This window comes from Centroberyx affinis, unplaced genomic scaffold, assembly GCF_046629955.1.
Source record: "Centroberyx affinis isolate AG114_WGS23_722 - 3 ecotype Tasmania unplaced genomic scaffold, CSIRO-AGI_Caff_v1 ptg002767l_1, whole genome shotgun sequence".
Taxonomy (NCBI): Eukaryota; Metazoa; Chordata; class Actinopteri; order Beryciformes; family Berycidae; genus Centroberyx; species Centroberyx affinis.
In genome coordinates, this window is record NW_027280927.1 from 3,214 (window position 1) to 18,012 (window position 14,799).

At 42.7% G+C, this 14,799-nt stretch overlaps 1 protein-coding gene across 1 annotated transcript in view; it reads right to left on the reverse strand.

The window, feature by feature from the left end:
* Positions 1-2,440: 2,440 nt before the first annotated feature.
* Positions 2,441-14,799, reverse strand: part of LOC139657863 (protein kinase C-binding protein NELL1-like) — a 183,801-nt gene continuing 171,442 nt past the window's right edge. The window contains exons 15-17 of the mRNA XM_071535810.1: positions 5,235-5,357; positions 3,505-3,508; positions 2,441-2,687 (exon numbers count right to left, since the gene is read on the reverse strand). Of these exons, the coding sequence (XP_071391911.1) occupies positions 2,441-2,687; positions 3,505-3,508; positions 5,235-5,357 (374 nt within the window). The remainder of the gene's footprint in view (positions 2,688-3,504; positions 3,509-5,234; positions 5,358-14,799) is intronic.

Sequence of the window (14,799 nt, forward strand, 5' to 3'; positions counted from 1 at the left end):
CGAGGCGGGTTGAGGGAAAGTGGGTTCGCCCAAAAAAAAAAAAAAAAAAAAAGAAAGTAAATTACAGCACTTCATCACAAAATAACTCCGGGAAGGCATTGAACATCACAGACTGATGACATCTAACAGTGAACCGCGTGTATTCGAAGGTGGATTTTTTTTTCCTTTAAGATATGAAGAAAGGATGAATCGAGAGATGTGGAGATTTAAAATCCTTGAGCCACCTCTGTAGTTGTCCTTGTCCCCCCCCCCCCCCCCCCCAAGTCACATCGAGCATGAATGGCCGAATTATACCTTACAGAGAATTAAGAAAATGTTTGCTTTCACAAGGCAATAAGCCATTCTCTCTCAAGGGCACTCGTCACCTGTTCGACTTTAACGTGTCGACTTAATCGCATACCTTTGGCTCCGGTGCCGGATTCTAGCCCAGCTGCAGTGGACTCATTGCTCAAGGCTGGCTAAACACACTTTTGCCTTATTAACATTAGCAGGACGGGCTAAGGAGCTGCAGTAGTTCTCAGACTAATTCCTCTATTCCTGAGAGGGTACGCGGTGATGTATGAGGGGAATGAGATGGGAGGCGCAGGTCGATTGGCCAACACTGTCGCCATCACACAGTAATGAGATCTCAGGGGGAGGGGAAAATAGAGGCTGATTCCTCCAACTCCCTCCTCGCATAATACTAATTGGCCAGGATGAGATAGGTAAGATGTAGCAAGTTTTAATGGCATTATTAAAATAAGGTAGTCCGGCACAGAATTTCCTCACAAATAAATGACAAATGTGACCTGTTACCGGGATTCGATATCATGGTTATGACAATATGCTGCTCCTACGTAAAAAAAAAAAAAAAGCCAGGGTTGATAAGCCGATCACAGATGAGCTAATTCATATTCCAAACATTGTTTTTCTCTGGTCAACCGCCACCCTCCTCCCGCCCTCCTCCTCCCACCTTCCCCGCAATTTCCATCATTTGCACATTAGCCGTGTCTTCCTGAGTGAAAAATGTGGAGGTGGCAGGAAAGTTGCGTGCCTGGTGTAACATGGACCTGGAGACGATCCAGAGGCAGAAACTGTGTGGAAGGCACTTTGCAAATTGCATTGATCTCTCCCTAGACCTGCCTCCCACCTGCCACCCATCCTAATGCCTGTCTGTATTACAGAGCAGGGGGTGGGGTTAGGGTGGGGTGGGGTGGGGGTAGGGTGGGGTGGGGTGGGGGGCTCCCTCTCTCTCTCTCTCTCCGTCTGCCTCTCTCCCTCTTTCACACTCTCTCTCCCCCTCTATCTGTCTTTCTCTTTCTCCTGCTCTCTCACTCTCCATCCATCATACACACAGACAGAAGCGCACCTGCAGCAGGATATGACACACTTTTACACACACAGAGTGCAGATAACAGAGCTTGATTTGTGCCAAATCCTGTTGGAACAGGCTCTCGGACCTCTCAATTGTGTTCTGACATCTTTTAAAAACGGTTTGCCTCCTCTTGTGGCAAAAAAAAGGAAATTATATTCATGAAAACGGCCTCCGCCAATGAAGTTGGAAGAGGGTTATGTTTTCACTTGTCTCTTTGATATCTCAAAAAGTGAGATATCTGAAATCTGGTGGACAGATTGCTCTTGGCCCAATGACCAGTTCATTAGATTTTGGTGGTGATCTGGATCTGGGCATTAGATGAATATTGTTTTTTTAGCCGTAACTATTATGCTGCGTTCAGGTGCTGGTGGGAAAGTCCGACATCTGGGACTTCCAAGACGGCTGCTAAACAGCGTTGCTTTCACATGCTATTTTTGTCAGAAAAATCAAACTTGGAAGACTAACAATAAACAAACATCAACCATTATCAATTTCTTGTCTCTATGTAGTGCAGGCTCTGTTTGTATCTGCATATTTTTCACTGTTTTTGTCGTTGATTGTATTGTGTTAATGTTTGTGCTTTCAACTATTGGGGGACTACAGATGAAAATGAGCCTTTTTGGCTAAATCGGGCATATTTTCAGAAATGTTATTAATATGCACTGCCCCTGCCAAATAAAGTAATAAAGTAATCTAAACTAAACTAAACTATGGAGGCTGCAGCTTTGCAAGTTGGAGAATTGTTCTCCAACTTGGCTCTGAGGTCGACTTGGCTCATGCATGACGACTCGATGTCACCGAGCAAAATATGTTTCGCTGAAAGTCTATCAAAATCATTGTTTCAGAAGTGTGGAAAAAAAGCGACGCCTAATTGAACTGATATTTCCGGTCTCTCAGGCTGCAGCCAAGCGTGAGCACACGGTCTGCAAAATAACATCAAAAAGGCTATCTGGCAAAAGCCCACGGGACCTCTTGATTTACAGATGAAGCGCTAGACATGAGAGCTAGAAAACCGAAGAAGAGACAGTACAGTGTCTTTTCGTTCTCTTTGCCCGGTCGGCTCCAGTGTAAACACGGCTATTAATACTATGGGGGCTGGGGGATTCCTGCTCCCTGGGTGACGCTGCCGCCATACTCCTCCCGCCCGTGTCTCTGGCGTGGTTCTACGTGAGGAGCCAGGACCATGACGGCCCGGCTGAGACCGGCCTGCCTCCTAATGAGCCTCCCCGGGCTCCATGAGGCCCCTACATGGACGACTCCATGGCAGTCGTTGAGTGTTATTGACTGTCCTGCTTCCTCTCCCCCTGAACCTGCAGCGACTGTCCCACCGCGCCTGCACTCACGCCAGCAGAGGGGGAAATATAGTGCATGTGGCTGAGTAGACACACTGAAAATGGGTTAGGGTCAGACAACACAAATGTAAGACTGTATGTAAAGGCATATATGCACGAGCAACCGTATAACTGTCCACATATCCACTCACAGTGTGTGCATACATACTAAGGTGGGGTCATAAAGGTAAAACAGGGACGAAATGCCACTGAAAACTTTGCTTTTAGTGGTAAACAAACACGTCATTCATTTTTATAGTTCAGTTAGGTAAAGGAGTTCAGAGTAGGGATGTAACAGTATGAAATTTCACAGTACGGTAGGGTGTCTACCAAAATACCACGGTATACGGTATTTCACGGTATTAATTTTTCCCCCCTTTTAATTAAACGTACGAAAAAACAAACACAATATTTTGCCTTGAAGAAAAATATTGCTTTATTGAACTGAAATGTGTGTGCGTGCCTGTGCATGTGTGTCTGTCTGTGTGTATTTAACTGAAACTCTCATGCATTAACATTGGAACATTTACATAAAAATATTGAACGCAAGGGTCCTCCTTAGTGAGATAACGTTAATGTTCTAGCGCCCTGCAGTGCAACATCGGATAGTTTATTTTGCATTAAAGACGGAAAATACACACAACAATCTTGTAATCTAGTGCAGTTTAATAATGTATATTAAATTACAAAGTCCACTGTTGCAATATTGCTAGCAACTTGGAAGTGTGATGTTTCATTTTTTGTTTTATTGTGTTTTATTTGTGTTTTATTATGTTTTTTGGGTTTTTTTTTTAATACCTTAAAACGGTATACCGTTACATCCCTAGTTCAGAGGGAAAGGAAAGTTAAAAGAAAATCACACGCTTTACATTCCACTGAATAGAAAAAATGTCTGGATATAAAAGAGCAGGAATGAAACTCTCCTGCTGTAAAAACAAAGAGCTTTCACACTACTGCTTGTGTAGCTTAAGTGCTTATTCGATAACATGTATTCACTGAGCTTATTATGATGCCACTTCTGAATAGTGAAGAAGGCTGGTATCTGTGAGTTCACTTGGCCAATACCCAACGTTTACTGGCAAGACATCGGCATTGATTTTGATAAGCTACCGTGACACACAAAGTAGCACAAACAGCTTGTGGAGGTATTATTATTCTTATTATTCTCAGCGGTGTGTGGCAGGAAATTCAAAACCATCAAAGCTCACTTTTGAGTTTTTCCATTTTCTGAATGAAAAATGAGTGGTTTACCTATTAGGCTGAAGTGATTCAAATCATGATGTAAGAGTCTGTGACCGGCGTCCTGAACGGAGGGCGCTACACCCAACACATCAGTTTGTTGTTGTTTTTGTTGTTGGTATATTGTAAGGCTGAATGATTTTGAAAAAATATCTAATTGCGATTATTTTGACTGATATTGCAATTGCGATATGATTTGCGATATTAGAGGGAATTTTTACATCATTATTCTCATTTTCATTGAAAAACGTATTAAAATGATTATGGTGTGATTTTTGCGGGGATCTGTACCAAACAAAGATGTTTTCTTAAGTCTGTAGAATATGATGTGTAGGCCAGGACATCTCTGCAGCACCACAATATTTCATTTAAAATGGTATTTTGACACACGTTTCGCCAAATGTTGCACCTCCTGCAATTTGATTTCGATAAAATTTCGATTAATTGTTCAGCCCTAGTATATTGTATATCAGAGGCGATAGAAGAACACAGATTCCTTACTCAGGTAAAAGTGCAAATACTCATCTAAAAATATACTCTGGTAAAAGCTGAAGTAGCATTTCAAATCCTCCAAAGTATTAAGTAAAAATAGTCGTCTAAAAAAGTAATTTCTACTGTTCTAAACTGGTTTTCTGTTGAGCGTTCCTCTGAATCTCAGGTGAGAAAGAGTCTGAAGCTCAAATCACAAATAGCAGAGTAAAAATGTAGTGAGTAGAAAGTATAGATTTTTCTTTTGAAATGTAGCAATGTGAGTAAAATTAAAAAGTCTTAAGTGAAAGAAAAACTTGAGTAAAGTAGCAGATACTCGTGTACATAAGTACACAGTAACAAATGTTACTTCCCACATCTGTTGTATATTGTTCCACCTGTAGTACTGTACATACACACAGAAAAACACACACACACACACACACACACACACACACACACACACACAGGAAGCTCCACAACAAAAGCTACAGCTGGACAGGCAAATGGGCGTGAGGAGCCTGGCGGAGCGGGTTATGATGAGGTGGAGCTGCTTCGAGGTGCGAGCGTGTGTGTGTGTGTGTGTGTGTGTGTGTGTTTGCAGGGGAGCGGGGAGCAGGTTCTAGCAGGGAGGGAGGGAGGGAGGAGGAGGCGCAGACATGGAAGAAACAGGCTGAAGCTCCTCCAGAATCAATTTTCATCATCTCATGTGGGCAGCTGGTGCCTGGTTAGCTGAGGCGAAGGAGGCGTGTGCCGGCCCGTGATGTGGAGCGGAGGGGCAGGCCCATCAGCCACCAGGCAGGGAGGTGGTGGGGGGGGGGGGTTGCAGGGTCAGCCCTTACCTCTGCAGATGGTGCCGTTGCCCACGTAGCCCGGCTTGCAGGTACACAGGTGGCCTCTGATGGTGTTGGTGCAGATGGCGTTCTCATCACACGAACTCTGGCCGCTGGCGCACTCGTCATGCTCTGAAGGGAGAGAGAGAGAGACTCCAGGGTCAGAGAGGCTGTGTGTGTGTGTGTGTGTGTGTGTGAGAGAGAGAGAGAGAGACAGAGAGATAGAGAAAGTAAGCAGGTGTCCACACTGCAAGCAACACGATGAACAAGTCACTGGAAATCTCTTCGTTTCTCACAGAGCTGAGCGATGTGCAGACGCTCGGCAAGCTTGTGGACGGAGAATATTTGGCCGAACAGCTGAACTTTTCACGGTCAAACAGCCAGATTTCCGCACTTCCTGGGTCCCCCCCCCCCCCCCGCCGATGCGATTTTTTGTTTCATGAACAATAACTGAAGTTGATTCCAGCCATTCAAATCTTCCCAAATCTCAACAACTTTGATTTGAAAGTCTAGTCTGTATACTCTGAAATAGGTTTTTTTTCTGTTCGTTTTCGATTAATGCTAGTTAGCGTTTGCTAGCGAGCTATGTTTAAACGCGCAGTATGTAATTCCTGCCGCTAGGGGTCTCTCAATCAAAACAAAAACAAAAGACGTCGTGAAGCAGTGTGGGATCATGGGAGTTTTTTTTTACGGGGACAACTTGGGCGACAGAACGCGCAGCAAACGGGAATGAATAATCGTGATCCGTCAGGAGTGAGCGATAAAAACAATAGAATGAAAAAAACAACAGAGCGGCTAGAGAGGCTAGCTAGCTAGTTGGCCGACTTCCTTCCTCACTTTCTGACGGATCATCTGGTGTTTCCCGTGTTTCCCCGGAAGTTAGGGGGTAAAGGGGATATGACGCCGTGACAGGAAGTTAGGGGGTAAAGGGGATATGACGCCATGACAGGAAGTTAGGGGGGAAAGGGGATATGACGCCATGACAGGAAGTCAGGGGGTAAAGGGGATATGACGCCATGACAGGAAGTTAGGGGGGAAAGGGGATATGACGCCATTGACAGGAAGTTAGGGGGTAAAGGGGATATGACGCCATGACAGGAAGTTAGGGGGTAAAGGGGATATGACGCCATGACAGGAGACCAAATGAAACCGTTACCTTGAATAAAATGACAGATTTCTCTGGGTTTGAACATTGTTGGAAACATTTGGGATAATGTAAGTACACAACTCAAAAAAATATATAACATAGGTCTAGTCGGTTTTAGATATTTTAATGCGGAAATGTTACATATTATACCTTTAACTCATCAGAGCAATGTAACGTCATGAAAGGCAATACCAAAGCTGCGAAAAGAATAGAGCGACACATCCACCAAGTTGCTTGCAGTGTGAACATGAGGTTAGAGTGAGAGAGAAAGAGAGAGTGAAGTGAGACTGTTGTCATGTCAAAACCTTGCAAATGCGTTTTTCGGCATTTCTCACGTTATCCTTGAATTGAAAGCTTGCATGCTCCTTTATGGGCTGAGTACGTTCCATGACCATAAAACCTCCTGAAACACTTTTGTATAAGAAAAAAAACAAAACACAAAAACAATGCCTGATCAGCAGTATGAAAATATGGCCGGTTTTCTTAACTCCTGAAAAGCTGACTCACCTCTAGCACAGCAATATACTGTACTGTATGTACACATGTGCTCAGGGTCAGTATTATAAATTCTGCTGGGTGCAATGAACTCCTCTCTTGACTTTTATGTGTTTGGTGTGAGCTGTAAACCGGAGGGAACAGGGAGTGGGTTAGCACTGCAGGCGCTGTATGATCAACCGGCACCAGGAGACATTCCAGTAAACAAACTGCATCTCACTGCTCCCATGCTGTAAGTCAGGGGATGAGAACGGGGACTAGTAACAGGAGAGCTGAACTTAGCTTTGCTTTCAAGCGGGTTACTAAACATCCTTGACTTCACTCAGGCTTTGATGGTCGACTGCATCTGCCGAAGACCTTGGAGAAAGTTCAGGCTTAATGCCTCATGACACGTTGCAGTTCAAAGACAGTATAGTACCGCTAGATGAGTGAGTTTAGAGTGCGATCACACGTACGGTTTGTTTTCTTTGGTATGAATCACAGATGAAAAGTTTACTTTGTTGCATTTTTGTATTTGGCTGGTTTAGGTTCACACTGACCAATTACAAGTGGTTAAGGTCAGTCAAGTCCAGTCAAGCCAAGTCAAGTCAAGTCAAGTCAAGTCAAGTCAAGTCAAGTTTATTTATATAGCACAATTCGTACACAGGGCAACTCAAAGTGCTTTACATGATTAAAAGAGAGAAATAAAAATAGAGATGGATAAGATAAAAGTAAATAAGTAAAAGTAAGAAAATTAAAAACAAGAAAAGAGTTTCTGAGCACTGAAAGTTAGAGTAAGGGCAACATTATAAAATCAGTAAGATTCTGTTGATACAAGTAAATACACACATAAACCGCGCGCACATATTTACATATACTTGGAGTTAAAGTGCTAAGAGTTTAATTATAGGCGATGGAGAACTACAGTTTTAAGCCTAGTTTTAAAAGTGGTTACAGTTGGAGCATGTCTAAGATCATTTAGAAGTCTGTTCCAGTTGTATGCGGCATAGTAAGCGAATGCTGCCTCACCATGTTTTGTTCTGACTCTTGGAACGGTTAATAGACTCTTGGAACGGTTAATAGTAAACAAAGGTACTTTGTAGCTGGTAGTGGGGGAAGTCGAAACAAAATCTGATTCCAGTCCCTGTAACTTTAGCTAAGCATGATTGGACTTGTCTGCGCTCTTTGCTGTAATTAAACATCTATAGTCTTCATACCAGGTAAGAACACATGAAGAAATAGCAGAGTATACACATCGGTCCAGACTGCGGTTTGCCCTTGCTTCATTTTGTCCTGCTAGGCTTTCCAAGCATAAAGAGCTGCTGGCTATCGGATATCAACATCCCTCTTCTACACCCATAAAACCATATGGAACGGTCAAACAACAAACATAAAACTATGTTTTTGGGGTCGGTTCCGGGTCGGTTGGTTGGATTATGTTCTCACTCCAAACAAACCGCACTGCGGTTCTCTTGTTAGGGGACTGAGACTCGCACCTTCAGGCGTCTCAGTGCCGATATTTGGTGCCACACGACTTCGAATGACATCATTCTCACCTGGCCAAGCAAACCGAAATAAAGAAATAAAAGCTTCCAAATGTGCTTGGTGTGAACGCTTAGGCCTTAGCAGCAGACTTTAGCTAGAGTTTCACATGAATTACCGAGACCTTTGTATTAAGCAGATCCAGTTGCACAAGGTCCACAGTGATATAATGAATCCTGCTTCACGCTGTTCCAACATTGCCGAAGCATGCTCACATATTACACATTACATGCTACATGTTCTACAAATAAGTCTTCCTCTGAAAGAACGTAATGAGGCTGTTCTGCAATTGACCCGAGGCTACCCCAGTCCTTCTTAAGCGCTAATGCACTGTGAGAGAAAAAGGGAAATCTGAATCATGCATATTTAAAAAGAACATAATTATAACAACATTAAATAATAATTCCGAATCCCTCTGTTGCTTATAAATGCAGGATTAACAGGGTTCTTAGAAACACGTGTTTATTGATTCAAGCCGCACCTCAACGCTGAGCTTATTGGACGGATTTGGCTGCGGTTACCATGGCTTCAATGAGAATCTAACGTGATTTTACAGGATGATAAACAATGCATTAAAGCAACCTTTGATGACAGCTGAGACGGGGATTCTCAACAGAGCTACGCCGCCACGGCTTATAACGGACATATCTATTTCATCAAGCCGCGAACTGTGCCTTTAAGTGCCAGTCAGCCAGTCAGGACCTGGCCCGAGGCTGCCTCCGCTCGCAAGATCCACACTTGCTTCCAACACGCACTCCTCATCAATATGCAAAAAAGCCACGGAGGAAGTCATGACTAATACATTTCCCCTTAATTAACGAGTGGTGCTCGCGAAGCCCCGAAGCAGCTAGAAGACATTATTTAGCTTTTTTTTTTTTTTTTTTTTCCTCCCAAGGATTTCCTCCCCACATTGAACTATAAAGTGGAGGTGAATGTCAACAGCGTGGGCGGGATGTGTAAGAGTTTATGGAAGGGATATGAGAAGTGAGCCGCTTTAATGGGAAGTGTTACGGAGGAAGAGTCACGTGTTTAAATATTCAGAGCGCTAATGTATGTGCGTTGAGTGGGCGAGACGACGGAAACACTGACATGGCACACAGTCTGCCGCGACTTACCCGATGTTTTCTGGCCAATTTGAAATCACAGAGACGAGTTAAAGCATAAACAGGCACAGGATGAATGGATGGATGATGGATAAGAGACAAAGAGCACAGCAGATTTGTTAAAGGAAAAATCCACAGCAAAACAATTGAGAACAAAACAACCTTGAATTTCTGAGCCTGATTTTGTTGTTTTGTGATGTATTTTTTCTTATTCCCGCAGATAACTGGACAAATGTACAATGACAATTCAATGTCATGTTGAGATATTTTCCAGTGCAGCTACAATGGAGTTTGATAGCAGAAAATGTCTCAGCGATCTAAACCGATCTGAAGCGGTAAACGTCAGGTTTTTGGTGTCAGTCCCTCAGAATCAAACAGCCATTTTGCACCAAGAGACGTTCAACAATCATACAGGGAGAGATCCTTCGTAGAAGAGGAGAGAGACCGATTTCTCCACCCACAGGAGCAGGAGAGAGACCAGAATGCAATGCAGCAGAGAGACAGATTGGAGTTTAAGTAAGGGGCGCAATCATAGACACGCACCAGTGTCCTCAAACTTGTTGGCTAGCTACCTTTGATTGAAAACAACAAGTTCACACCACTTCTCGAGGGGTTGTTGAAAGGCATTCTGGGAAATGTAGGAAATCAGTAACTTAAGTAGAAGTAGACGAGGCAGCTGGAGGGAAAGCGACTACACCAAAACAGTAGATTACAACACTTCATCACAAAATAACCGCTGGAACGCGTCGAACAACACAGATTGATGAGATCTGAACGGCGTGAGAGCATCCAAGGGGGGATTTTTGTTTTTTTTCCTATAATGTAATAACCTGACCCAATGATGAATGATTATGTCACTGGGAAGTTATTACACTGACGGTTGTAATAAGCCCAGTGAATCTCCTGGAGTTGACGACAGCCTCGCCTGAGCTCCCAGCCTGTCTGTGTCAAGTTTGGTGCAATTAGGGATGATTACGGAGTGATGCGGTGTCAGGGCCCCGGACATGTCGGGTTTGACCCCCGGAGTGCCGGGATAATGATGCATAATGACTGATCATCAGAGCTAGCGGACAGCGGCACATCACGCACGGCGCGGCTCGTCCATTGTCGACACACTCAGAGAGGGTAATGGAGGATCAGAGGGGTCGGCGAGGTCATTTTTCCATTTCACAGATTTACTGAGCGGAGGGACGGATACACGATGTGTTTTTTCACCGGTGAGGGCAGGTCAGAGGTGCTGATGCTGTCTGTCACCGACATGGAGTGGCCAGAGTGACAGATCGCTGGTCCACACCGTCCAGTTGGTGTACGAACAGAAATAAGGGAGAGCGTATCTATGTTCCCAGGGTCCTATGTTCCCCAGATTTATATGGCACATAATGGGAACATGACAAAGGGTCCTATGTTCCCCAGTTCTACATATGTGCTCTCCAAGGGTCCTATGTTCCCAGGGTCCTATGTTTAACCCTAACCCTAAACCCTAACCCTAACTAACCAAATTAAGCGAATACATAGCTGGGGAACATCTTTTTCAGGTTCCCATTATGTGCTATATAGAGCTGGGGAACATAGGACCCTGGTAACATAGGACCTTGGGAACATAGGACCCTGGGAACATAGGACCCTTTGTCATGTTCCCATTATGTGCCATATAAATCTGGGGAACATAGGACCCTGGGAACATAGGACCCTGGGAACATAGGAATGACTCCAAATAAGGAAGAATTATGTGCAGTAGTAGTATGTGCCTGTTTTATATTATACCTGTTAACTCCTACTGCCGCCACAGAAGACCACACACAGGAGCAACGGAAGACAGACGACACATCGATTCAGATTTACTTAAAGAATAACTCCGGCCATTTTCAGCCTGGACCCCATTTCCCCGTCGCTTTCCATCATACCGATCGATTCGGATCTCATCAATTGCTTCACTATAGAGCTAATTATGTCTTCCTTACCAGGGTGCAGCGCTCCAGGCCGGTCCTAACAGGCCAATGGACTCTCCAAAAAATCAACCCCAAAAGCAGCCAAAGCGTCAACACAGTGGCTGCTGGGGATGGCTTTATATATTATTACACACACGTTTTATATGTGTATTTGCAGACTTTTTATGAAACATGAGTGCACGTTTTATATATATTTCATGCACACATAATAGTATGTTACAGCTGAATCTTTTACACACTAACGCTGGAACTTGAGATACGATGACCAAAACCTGACACTCATGTCCCAAACCCTTAAAGGAAAATTCTGTCATCATCTACTCAACCTCATGCCAAATGAAACACAGGTGAAATTTGTTAGTCCATATAACACACAGGGAGGTTGCCAGCACAACTTGGTAGCAGCCTTCTCCAAAACAACTGAAGTCAATGGGGACCTGTTCTTTAGAGCTCCAAAACAAAAACAGCCAAACAATCACACTGTGAATAGAAAGACCTATACACCATTATTTGTTGCAAATCAATCAGCTGTAGTGAAGATTTGCACTAAATGATGGTGTAAATATACTGTAGGTCTTTTTGGAACTCTGAAGAACTGGTCCCCACTGACTTCAGTTGTTTTGGAGAAGGCTGCTATGGAGTTGTGCTGGCAGCCTCCCTGTGTGTTATATGGACAAACCTCACCTGTGTTTCAACTGGCATGAGGGGGAGGAGATGATGACAGAATTTTCATTTTTGGGTGAACTATTCCTTTAAACCAACTCTGCAAAATACACAAAACACATTTTCTGCTTTTCACTCAGATTGCAATTCTAAAATCACACTTTTTTGCATTTCACTTAACACAATTCCGTTCATTTGGCACAATCCTCATGACTGAAATCTCTTGTATGCACATGGGAAGCTCTGCCATTCCAAATGCTACACTGAAATTACCAATTTGTCACACTGACTACTCACAGGTGCAAACACTAGTTGCTAAATTGCTCAGTGACAAATCAGAGCAGGGGGCCGAAGATGAGCTATCATGTTTTGGAATGGATGGCAATATTGCAGAGAGAGAGGCAGAGGAAAGGTGAGGGTAAGAGGAGGAGGAGGAGGAGGAGGAGGAGGAAGATGAAGAGTTAGGTGAGCAAACATCTGAGATGAGATCTGGGCCACTTTGGTCGACCATGTGGACAACCATGGTTTGACAATGAGGGAGGCTGGGCAGAGAGTCCGGCCCAACATGAGTCCCTTACTGTAGCTTCCATTGAGTAAGCCACTCTTTTTTACTCCTGTAGTACTACAGATACAGTTTTACATATGGTCTACGCACACTGATGCACACTGGATACACCACAAACCGTTCTGTTCACTTAAATTGTAAGAAGTAGACATTGTATTAACTGGGTCTAAATTGCACTTCTTTTGATTTGAAAGAAATAATATAAAAGATCATAAATACATTTTTTTCTTGTGTTCACTTGATTCCCAATCAAGACACTCTGGTAAGAATTGCTTTACATTGTTAATATGGACTTAAAAACTGTTTTGAAATGCAAAATAATGGAATTGTAAACATGCGATTAAAAACGCGATGAATTGCGATTAACTATTGAAATTCGGAGATTAATCGCGATTAAGAAAATTAATCGTTTAACAGCCCGAACATATATATATATATATATATATTCTATGTCTCATAACTCTAAATGAGTGGTCCTCAACCTCCTTGTCTATTGGGGTACTGTGTTTGTTGCTCTGTTTGACCTGTGTTTTGAGGAGTGACACATAAATAAAATCTATCTATCTATCTATCTATCTATCTATCTATGGTATTCAGTGATTGCTGTACTATAGAATGCACTATTGCAAGTGGACCATAGTACTGTCAACAGCAAATATGTTCTATGTACTGTATGGAATGGGGTTGGGCATTCCTATTTACTGTATAGTACTTTTTCCGTTACTGTAGTATTCACAGTGTTTGAATGTATTATGTTTTCCAGAGCTGAAAGACTACCAGGTCATGGTGGTAGAGAGCTGAGCAGGAGGCTTGTGAACATGGTGCCATGCCATGAGACTGTGTTTGGTGAAATGTATACACTGCTTTGTTATTGTATTTCTGTGTTTGTTTTATATCTGAGCAGCTAGTAACATGCTAATCTTATCTTAACAGGCTACTGTGCATAAGTGTAACTCTGAAAATACAAACAGCATGAGCCTACTGATGAAATATTCATGGCAGTGTTTTTCGTTGAGCACATCAGTGTGTAGTTGGTTGTTAGAGAGATGTGTTCATGTGATGCTTGTGTGTGTGTCATGTTTTGCATTTTGCGTTAGAGTTTTTGTTTTTTGTGTTTAAAATTTAGTTTCAGAAAATGTGTTAGCAGTCGTGAAAATTGTGGCTGGCCTTGCAAAGTACTACCTTTGTCCCTTCAGTGTTCAACTTTTTGTTTCACCAGCCAAGAGCTGGTAAACAAAGATAATTTACGGGCCAAGAATCACTTTTACCAGCCAAAATGATTACAGTTTTTCCCGACAGCTAAAACACATTTCCTAAAATAGTGCTCCATTTTCCCAAAACTACACACACAAAACCAAAACCACACACTGATGCACACTGGAAATCAAACACTCTACTCAAAAACATGTTATCTTCCCTCTAAATCAAACTTTGCCTTCAGACGGCACACAAAAGCCATCAAATACACACTGACACTACTGAATACCCAGAACACACTGGTGAGATCAAATTAAACTACTATAAAAACATGTTAGTGCAACAAATCAGGAACCATATACTTTTTCAGAACAACCTCTATACATTTTGAGCTTTGCAACATCATGCTACTGTGATCTTCATAAATTACATAAGTGTGCAGGTCAAATAAAACAATATTGAATTTCAAAAGTGTTATTACCTATGTACTGAAGTGAACTGAAGTTGGGTGAAAAAGTGAATCTATGTAAAATAAGGAATAAAAATAAAAACAGTTGGTACATATGAACTCACTTGTCACTTGTTTTTATTCATCCTGAGGTTCTGACTGATGTGTGAATAATTTTGCTCCTTAGTATTTGCACCTTGAGAGCTGTGTGTTAATTGAGTTCAGGTCATGATGGCATGAGTTAAGCATATTGAATGCCGGTGCTTTCTAAAGGATCGCATAATGCAACCTGTACTTTATATGGAGATATTTCTGTGTAGAGTTTTGGCCAAAAGGTTAAACAGATCTGCAACATGAGTGAAAGCAGGTGAATCGTGTTTATTGGTTTGGGAAATGAGAAAATGAGAAAAACTGTAAGATGTATTTGACACTTTGGTATTAATCCTCCAGTAACATTAGTCTAGTTAATCATCCAGGCAGCGGAGG